The following is a 16,953-nucleotide window of genomic DNA, read 5'->3' as shown; positions in this document are numbered from 1 at the left end:
CTCCTCCCACCATTGCTGTTTAACATTTGCCTCTTAGCCAGATAGTTCTTCAGTTTTTAATTACAGTAGATCTGTGGTAAGAATAGTATGAAATTAAGCTCCTTTTTTCTATAATTATTTTGTCTAATTGTATCAGAATAGCTCAAAAATTATTTGGACAGAAATGTCTGAGTTGATAACAAAGACTTCATGTTATATCTTGATGACAAAATTAAACAATATAAAATGAATTATAGTTATTTATAAATTAACTACTTTTCACCTGATTTTTTACATTTAGGACTTCTTTGATGATGCGAGGAAAAACCAGTCTTTGTTCTCAAAAGTGAATGAGGAAAAAGTAGTTTTTTTCTTACACTTATTAGGAATAGATACAAATGGACATGCTCACCGACCATCGTCAAGGTAATATTAATGATGTGTTCAATTTCATCATGTGGGGAATAGCTATCCCATTTGAAATTTTGATGTGATATGAAATTTTCTTTGTAGTTATGACAACAGAGCTAATACTTTATGTCCCTGCTATGCTGTAGAATGTTTTCAGCTGTATAATGTATCGTTTATAGTAGTTAAGATCATGTATGCTTTGGCCACACTGCACATTAAAATAAGTGAAATAGATCTTCACCTAGTCTGTATTCTTCATTTATCATGGCAGAGAGAAGTGTCTGAATTACCCACACTGTGGGAATATTTTCAGTGAATCTCAAAAGCAGAAATATTTTATGAATTTTTATAACAGAAGATGTAATTCCCTTGGGTGTTTATTTGATCAGCATTTTATCCAGCTAATGATTGCATAAAGTGTTGCTTGTTACTTCTTTAGCGCTATTCTCAGCTTTGCAGACCATAAGAAAGAAGAAATCATTTAAATTTTTATTCTTTATTTTGAATTGGCTTTATGTTAACTATAGTGTCTAATGGTTTAATTACCAGCGTGAATATCTCATTTTCCCTAGTTTAACATGATGTACTGTTTTCATTAGTGAAATATGCTCATATTAAACCAGCTTTGTGCATCTATGTGGGAAGCCTGAGTACAGTTCTCAGCACTGCAGAGATATAACAAACACTTTATAGTATGGGAGTATTCTATATTTTAAATTCTTATAGTTCCCTATTAAAGTCACCCAAACCGTTTATATAACATGAACTTAAAAGTCCATTATCCTGTTTAGGATTTTAAAAGTGTTTATTCAAATATATTTACTAATCCATATTTTCCTTTTAAAATGTCTATGAAAATTATTTGAGGATTTTTTAAATTCATTAAAGGGAAAAATTAGTCTTAACAGGGGCCTCTGATTTTAAAATAGTACAGCATTTCTTCAGTTCTTGACTTAAACATAATGAGTATTGGTTGGATGAATTCGATTTCTCTAAATTAATTTAACTTGTTCTTTTGTTTCTTTGTAAACAGGGAATATAAGGACAATATTAAAAAAGTTGATGATGGAGTGAAGGAAATTGTGTCAATATTCAAGCATTTTTATGGTGATGATGGGAAAACAGTATTTATCTTTACCTCCGACCATGGAATGACAGACTGGGGTTAGTCTGTGTTTCTGTGCTACCTTAGTGAGAGTAGTGGCAGATAAAATTGTATGCAAAAATCCAGCACAGAATTGTATGTTTAAAATATTAAATAATATGACCTCTATAAAGGATTCTTTTTTTCTAATTATAAAAAGAATATAGTCTCATTTACAAATGAGTAAATAGAAAAAAACCCAAGTACTTTTAAATTTTCTTCACAGTTTTCTATTAGAAAAGAAATTCTCCCTCGAATCCCTCCCATGTGGAGGCAAAGGGAGTTACAGTTCATTGATGCATTGCTGCAGCTGTGTGATGTTAGTTACAGTTCATTGATGCATTGCTGCAGCTGTGTGATGGTAGTTACAGTTCATTGATGCATTGCTGCAGCTGTGGGATGTTAGTTACAGTTCATTGGTGCATTGCTGCAGCTGTGGGATGCTAGTTACAGTTCATTGGTGCATTGCTGCAGCTGTGGGATGTTAGTTACAGTTCATTGGTGCATTGCTGCAGCTGTGTGATGTTAGTTACAGTGCATTGCTGCATTGCTGCAGCTGTGTGATGTTAGTTACAGTGTACTGGTGCATTGCTGCAGCTGTGTGATGTTAGTTACAGTGCACTGGTGCATTGCTGCAGCTGTGTGATGTTAGTTACAGTGCACTGATGTTTTGCTGCAGCTGTGTGATGTTAGTTACAGTGCACTGGTGCATTGCTGCAGCTGTGTGATGTTAGTTACAGTGCACTGGTGCATTGCTGCAGCTGTGTGATGTTACAGTTCATTGATGCATTGCTGCAGCTGTGTGATGTTAGTTACAGTGCACTGGTGCATTGCTGCGGACAGCTGCAGACTACCTAGGACAGTGCGTTCCGGGGTTCCCAAGGCACATGTGTGCTCTGGACACGACATAAAGATGAGGTTGGAGTTCTTGAGCTGGGTCCCATATTTTAAAGGACTGCTTTTTGCTGTCCGTGTACAGTGAGGCTGGAAGAAGAGGACTCTGTGCAGTTCCTGCACACAGCGGTGACCAAAGCACGTGAGCGCAGCTTAAGAGGAAATACTGACTCACTGATTTAGAGATTCATTGTGCTTGCTTGGGTTGGGCAGAGTGCCATGTTTCGGGGGTGTTTGGCAGAGGATTTTTTACCTTGTAGTAGATAGAAAGCTAAGATAAATAGGGACGAGGGCAGGGTATTACCCTCAAAACATACCTCCGGTGACTAATAACTTAAGCTAGCCCTAGTATCCTAATGTTTCTGCAGCTGCCCAAAGCAAGTTTTTAGTATGTGAACCTGTGAGGAACAGTTTGCTTTCAAACCATGGTGAATCTATACATCTCACTGACCTTTATAGGGGTCCTGAAACACTTGCTCCCAATTGGGAAAGGACTCCCCTCAAAAATCTCTTCTCTATTCTCTTTTCCTGTCTGCCCGATGACCCCTGAGCCTTGGTGCATATGTGCACACGTGATGTAGGTGTCCCACTAAAGGCCGAACCCTCATTAGCCACTGTTTCATCACTTTGATCACTTACGTATTATTGCAATTATTGCTCCTCACTTTGAGAAGCAGCTCTTTTAGCTAACACTGACAACAGTCCTAATATATGAATGTCAGCATAGTTACCGAGAAGACAGTTAGACAGTCACATTATATCTATTTAGCAAAGCAACGGTAGTTCCCGAATTTGGGCCTCTGATTTCCCCAGCCTCACATGGATCAGTTCTTTAAGACAAAGCATTTAGAGATTGTTTTGTGATTGTCGGTTCCTATATACTCCTCTGATGACTCTTGACTGTCTCTGCTGTAGGTTCCCACGGCGCTGGTCATCCTTCAGAGACTTTAACTCCTTTAGTGACTTGGGGAGCCGGGATCAAAGTTCCTCAAAAAGTATCAACTCAGCAATTTGATGACGAGTTTTTAAAAGGTACTAATATTTGTTTGTGTAGTCACAAATGCCCGTGTAGATAGCATTTAAAATACAACTAGAATTAAACTAAGTTGACGTTTTCAATCAGATTTTAACAATTACTTCAAATTGTTTTAAATTCCTCATTTATTGATTCTGTCATTAGTCATTGTTATATGCAAATGCTCCAAATCCAGGAGTTGGTTAGTTTGCTTTTTCTTCTTTTCTCTTTTTCCCCCACAACCATTTGTTGAATATTTCCCAGTATACCACTGTTAGTAACTATTTTGGCCTTTCTAAATATCTAGGAATTAGAAATTTTAATCTTGTTTTATTATGTTAAAAATTTAATTAGAAATAAGAATAAAACAAGAAAGAAGGCACAGTTACTTAGAGACAAATTATAAAATTAATTACAATTTTCCAACTTAAGCAAAAATCATATTATTAATTTTGAGATTGAAGTATCTAATATATATATTATATATATATTATATATATATATACATATATATATATACACACACACACACATATATATATCCCTTATATGAAAAGCTAGATGTAGTACCAAGTTATTTCTCTCTGGACCCAGATGAAGATAGCACAGCATGTCTTCATGTACGTCATGGTACGTTTTTCATCATGCTGTTTGCACATTGTCAGTGCTAACAGAGAATACCAGTCTGCTAGCTTCTTTGGCCGCCAGGTGCCAGGCTTCTTGAGCCTCCATATTCAGACCCAAGGAAAGGTGAGTGTGCTAACTGCCCATTCCGCAGTCCCACTAAAGCAGGACAGTCAGACGCCATAGGGAGTCCAGTCAAGCAGGAATTCAGTTTATTACTGTGAGTGTCAGTTTATATAGCTTAAGTGACATGGTGTGATCTGGGGATACCTCCATCCAATGACCCACCTGCTGACTGGAGAGGCGTCTGCCTAATATTTGCTGTCTCATCCTCACTCAAACTCGAGCCAGGCTTTTTTTTGTCCTATAGGCCTTGAGATACAGGCCCTGAGATAATTTCGGCCCAACACCAGGCAAGGTCATAGGCCTCATAGGGGAAGTATTTGAGAAATACAGCAGGAGTATGTTATGCCCAAATCCACAAAAGCCAACAAGGAGACCCAGTCCCATATGTAAAAGAAAAGAGTCTTTATTTTATGCAAGTTTGCAAACTCCGTCTCTCTGCATGTCCAATGTATTAGAATAATCAGAGAGCCCCAAGCTCAGTTAGAGTAGGGTTTTATAGTAGTAAAGGTGGGGGTGAGGGGTTTCTGAGGTTCAGGACCCCTGATTGGCTGACATTTGTCTAGGGGTATCCTGGTAAGTATGTGCTGGCAGGTGGTCCTATCTACAGCAGTTGGGAATGTTAGGCATTTCCCTTGGATGGTCTGGTTTTGGGTGATGCTCAGGTAATCTCGGGTTGTGGTTCTTCCTACAATCAAGTGTTGCTTCAGGGTAAACTACTGAGACTCAGTCCTACTCTGGCAGGTGATAATGGTAAAGAACTTTCTTTGCGTGATCTTGTAATGTTTGTTCTGTCTCTTGAAGAGACAAGCCACACCTACTCCCTCCCCCATCTGCTGATGCAGGCTGATCTTCAGCTTCAGGCCTGAGCTCTCTTTCCATTTTCCTCTTGGGGAGGCAGCTTCTGCCTCTCTTCCCACTTCTCCCCTTCCCCCGCTTTTGTCTCTCTCTTCTCTCTCTCCTCCTTCCTCTCTCTCTCTCTCTCCCCCCCCCCCTCTCTCTGCTGTTCTCCCCTTCTCCCTTCCCCCTCCATAACCGTCTGAATAAATATCCAACCTCACTCTGTATGGCGTGCCTATCCATGTCTCTGTCTCTTCCCTGCCTGCATGTGTCTCCCTGCCTGGGATCAGCCACCACTCGGGGACCAGCAACCGTCTCTGCCTTGGACTGGCTGTTCTCCAGGGCCCGCTGCCTACTGCCACATGGCCCGCTATCAACACTTGGGGACCTACAGCATTTCTGCTGCCTACCCGTCGGGGATCCTTCAGCATTTTTAATTTTTTCATTATAAACGGGCATCTGTAAACAGAAAGAATAGACTCATACCTTTGAGTCCTAGCTAACAAGTTGGCTATAGCTTTGTGGAAGAATCTGGATACCTTTTACTGCTAAACTGACATTATAACTTCCCTCGCCATTAATACTATCACAGATCTCAGAAGGATAAAAAAATGTATATCTGAATACAGACCAAATAGTTTCTGAATCTATTAAAAATGATAGGGACCAGAGTCCATATACACTTAGTTATACCCAAGTCTCCACAGGATTGGAGGCAGAAATATCCAGAATAGCAGTCTTACTGTTAAAGCCAGGCCCATAAGGTGAACTTTTTTTTTTTCTTGTGGAAGAGGGACATGGAAAAGACTGACCTTGTTTTGTCTGAGCAAAAGTGGTGCAATCGATTCTCCAAGGTCCTGCTCTTTGTCCAGTCTGGACAGGGTCCTGGCAGCAGGTGTTGCACAAGAGGTTATCTTGCCCAGTGGTCAGCGTCATCATAATCCAGATGGAGACATCATGGTGTCTCATAATCTTTTTTGGAGACCTTAGGTTACTGCTAGGATCTTGGAGTCTCTGTTTAATATAATAAGCTTTTTAAACATTATTTTAAATGCCATATTCTGCAGGTCTCTGAAGTATGAGGGCTGCCTAGGTATGTCTGATTAGACAAACTTTGTTTCTCATTACTTGTTTTAAGTTTGGCTTTGAAAACATATACAGGGAACTAAATAAAGCTTTTTATCTGTAACTAATTCTATCAGTACTTTAAAGATGACTGACTGTAGTGATGAGCAGCAGGCTGCGTTCCTGCCGCCCGGAGCTCCCGGCCACCGGCTAGCTTATGCCCCGAAATAACACACAAACTGTATTCATTTAAACACTGCCTGGCCCATTAGTTTCAGCCTCTTATTGTCTAATTCTCACATCTTGATTAACCCATTTCTAATAATCTGTGTAGCACCACAAAGTGGTGTCTTACCGGGTAAGATTCAGCATGTCTGACCTGGTGGCTGGCTCCATTGCGTCTGTCTCCCTGAGGAGAGGCATGGCATCTGACTAACTTCCCTTCCCAGCATCCTGTTCTGTCTACTCCACCCACCTAAATCCTGCCCTATCAAAAAGCCAAGGCAATTTCTTTATTAACCAATGAGAGTCCTCCATCAACTGACTAACATGTATTTTTTAACAGTCTATTATAAGTTAGCAGCTTTTACAAGACTAGAACTCCACACTCTGTAATGATTTTAAATTAAAGCTAATAAAGAAACTGAATTAGTCATTCTGAGGGTAAACACAGAACATGTTTATATCTAGCTGTTAATGCTGTCTTCTGCAAAGGCAAGGAACAGATCCCAGGGTGAAATGGGAACAGGAGGGAGTCTAAGAGCTAGCATTGCACTAGACTTAGGTCTATTTTCCTGCTGATCTATAGAACCCATCTTGGCAGGTGTGTACCAAGTTGCCCCGGGCCCAACATTTTTCCCCTTCACAAGTACCAATGACAGGACTCAATCATGGGTCCTCTCTGTCCAGGGGCTCAAGGGGGTGATACTGGAACTTCAGTACCATCAGTCGAACAATATTGATCCGTTCTCGAACAAAAGCCATCAAGTCTGTTGATAAGAAGAAGCAAGATCATTAGAGGGCCTGTTAGAGCTGAAAGTAAGGTTGTTAACAAGAAGACCAGTTGAATAAGTTTTTATCCAGCTTCTGTTTGAGTGTTTTGTTTTCTGTCATTAACAAGGGCATTGAATCTCTAATTACCCTGGAGTGATTGACATAGAAACAATATTTTTTCCCCAGAAGAGGAGGTCCAAGCCTCTTAGTGTCAATATAAAAATTTGTGACTCAGTTTATCCAAATAGCTTAAACCCAGCAAAGTTAGCAAAGATAAAAAGGCTAAACATTCATTTTAAAGCCTGAATAGACCTTGAACAAAGAAATATATTTTTAAACCATTAGTCAATAATTTTAATGCTTTTACCTTTTAATATAGTTTTTTATGTTACAGTGATCTTCCCATTACAGAATTTTCCCTGTTGTTATTTTACAACTGTAGTTTTGCCTGTGTTCTGAATCTCAATTTAAACATCTGAAATGCAGGTGGCCCCAGACTACCACTAGACAACAACCTCCAAAAGATTGATTTATAGACTTGGATGCTATTCCAAGGTCATTGTCTTCTGCATCACAAGAAATGAACATTTCTGTTTCCGGTTAGCTTTTGGTGCTTATGGCTCTGACCCTAATTTTTAGCCTTTTATTTTAAGTTTAAATATTAGCAATATAAAACATAATGTCATGCAAAACTCTATCCAAATCCAAACTCTCTTGGAGATTTGTTAGCCCATTCTACGTGGTCACCTTTAATGAAGATGGTGGTCAAATTATGTGGCATCCTTTTATTTTTTTTTTCACTCTAGCAAAATGGCAATCATCCAAAATTTAAAATGGAATTATGTTGTATGTTTTTTAATTACCCATGCATAGATTTTAAGTAAATAAAACATTGGTCTAACAAAGGAAGAGCCATAATCCAATCCTAGAGCCAGCTTTTCAATTAAAAAACCCCCAGCAGATAGCAGTTTTAACATTATCTCTACCAAAAAGTCATCTGAATTTTTGCTGACCCAAATTCAGTAACCAGAGCTCAGTGATAAATTTCTGAATTCAATCCTATTTATGTGGCCACAGCAGTGATGGGTGGCAGAGACAACAAAAATAGCCAGATCATTTCTGTCTTAGCTTGATGCTTTCAAGAAAACTTATATAGACAAACTTTTCAACAAAACAAGCATATTTAGTATTCGCATGTATGAGAAACCACAGCAACCATAGTTTACATCCTGTTTTGACCTTTTGTAACTTTTTATATACCTTTAACCAATAATAATCTGTAACCAGCCCCTCTGAATGATGACAGATATTTGTAACACATTAGCTCTGAATGATCAAAGCAGCTTTGGTGGAGGGAAGTCTGGCTATAGTGTCACAGCATGGCCATTGCAGCAACACCTATAGCCAGAGTCCTTGACCCACAGAGCCAAACCTTGGTCAGGTTTGACCAGAAGCTGAGGCACACAGCCCCCAGGGCAGGTGGAGGGAACTCATCCACCAGCATGGGAAGTATGCAGCATGGAGGGGAGAAATTGTTAACCTCTCCAAGCCATAGTAATTAACTCCAGATTCTCTGTTCAGTGTTTGAAATCCTATTGGTGAACATTCACCCCCTACAACTGTGGCTGGCAGCTTTGCTACATTGTAACAACAAGGATGTATAGCCCAGCCACCCATCCACATAAGATGCTTGGGGCCAAGTCTGACTTCTTTTCATGAAATGTTTAAGGCAGCGAGGAAAATATACCCCTAGGCTTATGGCCCTATCTCTAAAGTCTTGTAAGTGATCACAAAGAAGTCATGAGTTGAGTCTGTCCCATATCATCAGTGTCAGTCTAAGTCAGGACAAAACCACAATACTACACAGACACACAAGATGATGAACAGGACAATGGCGCCAAACCAAACCTAAGACCACAGCTTCAAGCTGTTTTGCGGGTGTAACCCGCCCCTCTATCGAACTGAGAACACTACCTGTGTCTCTCACCACAGAACTGAGAACGCTGTGCTACCTGCATGTTTCACTAGAGGGAACCACCCTCTGCAGAAGGGCCCTGGGGACATCTCCAGGCACACCACCTGTGATCTTTTCGCACATCCGCAGATTGTCTACAGGCATTTATGGTTCCTGGGCATGCTCACAGACAGTCATGAGACACAGACATGAGACATGAAACAAAACACAGAAAATTTACCGGCTGGTTGAAGGCTCTACAGGTGGTAGTCCCAGTGGGCTTGGTGGATCCTGGACAAGCCCCCAAATGTTATGCCCAAATCTGTGAAGTCTCCCAAAAACCAACAAGGAAACCAAGTCCCATATGTAAAAGAAAAGAGTATTTTATGCAAGTTTGCAAACTCCGTCTCTCCACATGTCCAATGTATTAGAATAATCAGAGAGCCCCAAGCTCAGTTAGAGTAGGGTTTTATAGTAGTAAAGGTGGGGGTGAGGGGTTTCTGAGGTTCAGGACTCCTGATTGGCTGACATTTGTCTAGGGGTGTCCTGGTGAGTGTGTGCTGGCAGATGGTCCTATTTACAGTGGTTGGAACCCTAGGCATTTCCCTTGGATGGTCTGATTTTGGGTGATGCTCAGGTAATCTCAGGTTGTGGTTCTTCCTGCAACCAGGTGTTGCTTCAGGGTAAACTACTGAGACTCAGGCCTCTATTAAATTTATCAATGGCCAGAGTCCTACTCTGGCAGGTGATAATGGTAAAGAACTTCCTTTGGGTGATCTGTTCATATTTAGCTTATCATGGCTGGCTCCTACATAGTAAGCATTCATGATTCTTGCAGATTTACTGAAGCAGATTTGTGCTTAGAGAAATTAGAGAGCTTTTTCTTTCTCCTGTGCTATCTTTGGGATGGTTCTTGTTGCCGCAGATCTTAGCACTAGCGCAGGGGTGTCCATCTCATGGTCCACACGTGGCCAATCTTTGTTATGCACACTCTCCAATATAAAGCCACAAACTTACTAGTGGCGTGTTTAAAACATACACACACTCACACACACACGCATGCACGCACGCACGCATGCACGCACGCCCTTGTAACTAGGTTGGGCCACTTTTGAGCATGGACTTTGGAGAGGATGACAGTATATCCCAATGGCATGGAAAGCGGGTGTCCGTGTGCATCGTGCATGCCATCGAAACTTCTGCCCAGTAGGAGATGAAACCTAGGAAACAAAGGAAGTTCTTGTGTTGGGTCCTTTTTATTGCTGTGCTGAACACCATTGCTAACAGCGATGAGGGAAGGTCCTCACTGTAAGATCTGATACTCTGAACCTGCTAGAAGAAACAGTAGGGACTGTGCTTGAACTGTAGGCAGACTGTCGGTACAGGAGCCCAGTAATGCAAGCACTAAGACGAACCGCTGATAGGTGGGACCACAGGAAACGTAAAAGCTTCTGGACAGAGAGTATCTAGATTATAAAAATTACTCAAAAACTTAACAACCATAAAACAAAAACAGTGATTGGGCATGGAACAGAAAGTTCTCAAAAATGAAATACAAATGGCTTAGAAATAAATACTTTTTTAATGTGCAAATCCTCAGCCACCAGGGAAATGCAAATCACAATCACTTTGAGATCCCACCTTAGCTCAGTCAGAAGTACTAAGCTCCAAGCAGGAATGACAGTAAATGCTTGTGGGAGTACAAACTGGTATAGCCACTATGCAAGTCAGTGAGTTTCCTTCAAAGCTGGACTAGCTCTGTCCTGTGAAGAGCGTTGTAATAGTGACTTAACACACTGGGTTAGAAGTCGGGGACACAGGACACACTGCGTCAGAAGTCGGGGTCACAGGACACACTGCATTAGAAGTCGGGGTCACAGGACACACTGCATCAGAAGTCGGGGTCACAGGACACACTGCGTTAGAAGTCGGGATCACAGGACACACTGCGTTAGAAGAAGTCGGGGTCACAGGAGCATCATAGCTCCAGATTTAAATGCTCTGTTAACTACTGCCAACCCAGAAAAGGGAGGGCGGGTGTGATGGCTGCCAGTCGCTGAGGCACAGCTGTGGGAGTAGTGGCCTTGCTGGCAGTTGCCATTAGGCTGGGACTTTCCTCTTTGTTACCTTGCATGTTTGGAACATTATATTTCCAAATGAACATGTTAAAAAAACTTAATAAATCACAGAAAACGCTAAAGATTTATTTTTTCAGTTTTTCTTTTTAAAAATACTTTAGCATTTTCCCCTCTGCCTCTGCTTTTCTCTTTTTTTTTCCATACGTGGTTTAAGAAAGAGGTTTCCAATACTTAGCCTTTACGTGGAGTGTCCCGCATGCCTGAAAATAAGGCGAATAGTTCTTGTTAAAAATCTTAACATCATGGTTTATATCTATGTCTTTCAGAATGGAGATTGGAAAACTGGAAGAGGCGAGATGTTGATCAGGTATCTATTTAAATTTAATTATGTTCTTTTTTTTTTAATAAACATTTAGAGAAAAATATGCCAAAATAGACTGTAATAGTAGTAGTAGTAGTGGCAGCAAAAATTTTCCAACATATTTCTGTTAAGCAGACTACTTTTAGTGCAAGTTTTTTGGCCTAACCTTCTTGTGCCAATTAAAACAAAAAACCAAAATTCAGTTGAGCTGGCCAAGTGGATAAAGTGCTTGAAACAGCCTGAGTCCAGTCCCCAGCACCTAAGATAGGCAGATGTAAGATACTCTAATGAAGGCCCACGTCCACAAGAGAGCATGGGATGTATATGTCTGGGAAACTCTGCTTAGCAAAGGTTTCCTGGGAAATTTAGGATTGATCTGAGATTGAGGAATAGGCCAGAGCAGCAGCAGGGCTTCCAGGGAGAGGGCCGGCCTGAGCACAGCTCGGTATAGAAGACACTTCCTGTGTTGGTGGCTGTTGGAAAAGGCTGCTGTTCAGAGTCACAGGGACCATAGGACGTCAGGCAGACACAGTTAGGCACAGGTCTGGGAGAGCATGGTGCACCTTGGGGACTTAATCCCAAAAGCTTGAGGAAGCTCTTGAAGAGTGTGTGTATTGTGCTCATGTGTGCGCAAAAATCCCTCTGGCATCAGGATGAGTAGATGAGATGAGTGAGAGAGACAAGCAAGACTTAATATTCTGGGCATGGCGTGAATCTGGGAGCAGCCTTTACACACTCTCAGCTTAGATGAGGAGCAGAGAGGTACTTGAAAAAGGAGCCCCAAAGAAACAGAAGGAAGCAAACAGGTGTCGGTGGAACCAAGAAAAGAATTTATCCCAGTGTCGAAGAGAGCAGCAATTAGGTACATCGGAAGTTTATCTCATTTAATCGTGCCATCCCTTTGTAAGGGAGAAGAAGTGGATATTTAACTGATGAGGACTGCTGAAGTCTTCAGAGCTAACAAGCCAGGATTTGAAGGTGTCTCTCCCAGCTTCTAAGTATTTTTACTACTTGACACTTTTAAGGACTGCTAGAACACAGCCACTTAAATGTAGGAAGGTAGAACCTGTTTTCTCCCTTTGACGAGTTGTCTCTGGGTGATCATGGTCCAAGCAGTCCCCGCAGTGCCACTTGGGCTCTTCTTCCTTCCCTGGCTGGCCAGACTTCCTTCTGAGGGGCTTGCCCCTTCATGCTTGTACACAGTCCTCCTGTAAAGGCCACCACCCTTTCTGTTATGACCACCAAAGCGTTCTTTTGCTCAATACTCAAAAACTTACACAAACTGGTCAAGTTCTTAGCCATTAGGACAAGTAGGCTTTGATTTTGTTTTGCATTGATGACCTTTAATGGTCAGATTTAGTTTTTCATAAGTTCAATCATTTCTAGAAAATGGCATTTAAAGACACTGATATATAATAATGTATATAACTGTTTGCAGGTTTTGATTATAATCAATATGGTGATGGTCCAAATACAGTTGTATGTGGGGATGCAATTTGCTGGTTTCTACATGAAGACTTACTAGAATCGAACTCTTCCATTCTAGGCTGACATTGCACCGCTGATGGCGTCTCTTATTGGAGTTCCCTTTCCTCTTAATTCGGTGGTAAGGAATACTCCTTATAAAAATAAAATTCACTTTTCATGTGCTTCTCGATAATCCTTAGTTGTATTTAAAACTGTATCCCTTCCTGTTATTTATATCTAAATAGGTAATATCTCATAATTGAGTATAAACTATATAACATGGAAGAAAGCTATTAAATGCTTTTTCTTTAAAAATTATGTTTTTTGAAAATTCTTATAACAAGTGAAATGTATGAATATATGTATTATATATATATATATATATATAACTTTTTGATTAAGCAACAGAAACTGAGTCATTTTTAAAGGGAAAATTATTGAAAATATAGTGATGGTTTGCTGGATTACATAGATCATGTTTGGAACCAAGAGGGCCTGGCATGGCTGTGCTGCTCAAGGCACCAACCCTTGGGTAGAACAAAATTATACTTGTAGTTGCTGCTTTCTTACTCTCAAGAACCGAATCTAGATTCCTGGCTTGTCCACAGAGGAGGCCAGGGCTCTGATTACTGTTGATCATATTACATCCAGTGGGGAAGACCCTCAGCAGGAAGTAGTAATGCTGTTAAAAATCGGCGTGAATGGTGAAAACCAAAACATAAACTAAGAAATACTCCTCACAACCAGCCATACTTGCTTATTTATGTTAAAATGGAGTAAGTCAGAACTGTGAGTGAGTGCATGATAGGGATGGACTATCCGTATGTTCATGTATGTGTCCTGTTTACATCCTTATATCCAAAATATTGTAGCTGTGACCATTACAGTGATTATTCTTCGTGTATAACATACTTAATTCACTGAGCATATAGCAATATGCCCAACATAGATGAATTAGCTTTCTGTTGCTATAATAAGTTTCCTAGATAATCAGCTTAATGGGAAAAAACCATTTAACTTTGGTTCACAGCATTACAGGTTTCAGTCTGCGGTGACACATTGGGCAGGAGTATGTGGTAGACCAAAACCAAAACTGCTTGCCTTGTGACAAAGATGTAAAAAAAAATCCAAGACACTTGTAAGAGAGTGTGTCTCTACTGACCCAATGGCCACCCCAACGTTTCTGTCACCTCTCATTAGGTCTTACCTCTTCACTCTCTGTCATCTTCCTGCGGCACCAGGCTCCTCAGGGAGCATTTGGAGGACAAGTCATAGCAGTAGTCTGCCAGTGGTAGATTTGAATTGACTTTAACCAATCTCATTTGTTTACTTAATTCATTTTGAATGTGAGAATTTTTTTTAGTTATGGTTTTAAATATTTTGTCATTTAATCCAGAAATTTATTTGTATCTTTTTTGTTTCCTTTTTTTAAAATTGTGTGTGTGTGTGTGTGTGTGTGTGTGTGTCTATGCTTGCCCTGTGTTCACCTGTTCAGGTATGTAAGCTACTCAACACAGGTGCTGGGAACTGAGTCCTCATCCAGTGAAGGAGTAGCAAATGCCCCAACCACTGTCGTCATGCACTCGTTTTTATTGTTTTTTTTTTTTTTTTCTTGAATGCTTTGCATGTGTGGGTTAGTACTTATTTGAGTGTTGTTTTACCACATTAGGGCCCGGTGCTCTCAGAAAGCAGAAGAGGGTGTCAGAGTCCCTGGAACTGGAATTAAAAGTGGTCACAAACCACGATGAGCTCCATGTGGGTGCTGGGAATAGAGCTCTCAGGTCCTCTGGAGGAGCAGCCAGTGCTCTGACCACTGAGCGTCTCTCCAGTCCCACAGCAAGTGCTCCCAATTGCTGCCTCATCTAACTTTTGTTTTTTCTATTGAAGCAGACTCTCCAGCTCAGGCTGGCCAGGAACTTGCCATCAGCTTACAGGTTGTACTTGTTTTCCAATCAGAACAGCACAGTCTTTATCAATACTTGTTATGTTTCATCTTTTAGGGGACCCTTCCTGTGGAGTATCTTAACAACACTGGTCTCTTCAAAGCAGAGAGCATGCTCACCAATGCAGTGCAGATTCTTGAGCAGTTCAAGGTGAAAACAATAAACACATGATCTATATATAAATTCTAAACGTGTTAAGTAAAATATTTGATTTTATATTTTAATTAATAATTTCCTGTAACTTAGGATCTTGGTTTTTGAATATTTGCCTTGTGTTATAAGTGAGTGAAAAAAGGAAAAAGGAAAGGCAAGCCATGACTGCTCCTAGGTCTGGTGGAGGAGGAGGTTTTCTGTAGATGTGTGGGAGAGTATATCCAGAGGCATCTGGGAGAGTCCAGAGCAGCCTTGTGAGAAGGGGAAAGGGAAAAGAAGAGGGAGGAACCAGGTGCCACAGCCAAAAGGGCAAAGGTACCAAAGGGGCAGGTAACCAAAATGTCTGGATTATAAAGGCGAGAGCCTCTGGGGGAAGGACAGCCCAGCCCCTGGGCTGGAAGTTCAGCATAGAGGGTGGAGTATACCAGCCATGCCCTGTAACTGGTAGGAACTCAGGGATGCCGAGAGAACCTGGAGGCCTGGTCTACTTAAATACGTTGACTAGGCACTCAGCCATTGTCCTGGGTTTGATACCTAACAATGAAGCTTTTATTTCTAATGTACAGGATTTATGGGTGAATTGGAGGGCACAGAATTGCCTTTGAGTGTCATAGTAGATTGTCATATATCCTTGTAAAGACTGCAAGTCCAGTTCTCATCTATTGGAATATGCCTGAAAGAAGTAGACTAGAGATCCAGCATTACAGAGACGATTCTCTAATGTAACTTTGCCTTACTTCCTTTTCAAAGGGTTAAGGAAAAGTCATTTCTGCAAGATTGATGTACTTAATTCTCAGCTTACTGAGATAGTAAAGTATTATTTAATTTTTCTTTAAATATTTATGAAACTGTAATATAATAACACAAAATCCCATTTATTTCCAAAGAAATTAGTCATCTCCAAAGAGCCATTTTGATTGATATTTATATTTCAGAATGAAATTCATGATTTTTTTTCATTTATATTATTTTCATGCTTGGTTCCCAGGTGAAGATGACTCAGAAAAAAGAAGTTACTTTGCCATTTTTGTTTACACCATTTAAGTAAGTCTTAAATATTTTTTATTAGCTCGAAGGAAAAAGATTTCACTTGAGATGCCAGTGAGATAGATTAATTTATGTATAAACAATGTCTTTTTGTGTGTGTGTAGTAAACTATGCCAAACTGAAGCTACTGTTACTTTTGCTAACATTGAGCCAAATGTTGTATATCTCTGAGTGGCTGAGGAGGAGATAGAGACGTGAGCACTGTCGTGGTTTTATAGAAAGATGACCTGCTTACTTCACCTTCTGAAGATGTCAGCTTTTTAGTTAGACTTGAGGCCTTCCATGTCAGATCTGGGTGTTGCTGAAGATGTTGGAACCAGGACTGTGAGGATGGTGACAGAAACTGTTCTGGCTCTGGGGAGAGTGGAGAGCGACAGGGAAAGGCCAGATGTCGTGTTTGGAGAAACCTTGGCTTCCACAAGTGGGCAGATACGCAAGCCGCTGTTATGGGCGCCAGATTTCTTCATTCCAGATCTCAGAGAAGGTGTCTTTTTCCTGAACATAGAAAGAGCAGATTGGAACACTACACCTTACTCTACGTAACTGTATGTGTGGGCTCAGTCAGTTTTCTCAGTCTCTTGGAGGTTCTTATTCAGAAGTACTTTACTTCTGGTAAAAAAACAAATTGAGGTTATAGGAGTTTTAGGAATTTCATTAAATTATTTTATTGGAATCATCATCCTCACTGCCTCATTGGAATTACTTTTGGCAGGTTATATTATATAGATGTGGTCTTCATAAATCAGAAAGGTTTAAATAATGTTGTAAATAATACATGCTTCTTGTGTGTGTGTGTGTGTGTGTGTAAGTATATGTGTATGTATATAGATTCTTGTATATTCATATGGTCTGGAGGATTGAG

At 40.5% G+C, this 16,953-nt stretch overlaps 1 protein-coding gene across 3 annotated transcripts in view; it reads left to right on the top strand.

The window, feature by feature from the left end:
* Positions 1-16,953, top strand: part of Pign (phosphatidylinositol glycan anchor biosynthesis class N) — a 133,327-nt gene that overhangs the window by 16,146 nt on the left and 100,228 nt on the right. For all 3 annotated transcript variants that reach the window (XM_038349342.2, XM_038349341.1, XM_038349344.1), the window contains 7 exons: positions 281-405; positions 1,424-1,554; positions 3,344-3,460; positions 11,447-11,487; positions 13,028-13,087; positions 14,949-15,041; positions 16,033-16,088. In XM_038349342.2, coding sequence (XP_038205270.1) covers positions 281-405; positions 1,424-1,554; positions 3,344-3,460; positions 11,447-11,487; positions 13,028-13,087; positions 14,949-15,041; positions 16,033-16,088 — 623 coding nt within the window. The remainder of the gene's footprint in view (positions 1-280; positions 406-1,423; positions 1,555-3,343; positions 3,461-11,446; positions 11,488-13,027; positions 13,088-14,948; positions 15,042-16,032; positions 16,089-16,953) is intronic.

Source organism: Arvicola amphibius, chromosome 12 (assembly GCF_903992535.2).
Source record: "Arvicola amphibius chromosome 12, mArvAmp1.2, whole genome shotgun sequence".
Lineage (NCBI taxonomy): Eukaryota > Metazoa > Chordata > Mammalia > Rodentia > Cricetidae > Arvicola > Arvicola amphibius.
This window is presented reverse-complemented; position numbering and strand designations above follow the sequence as displayed.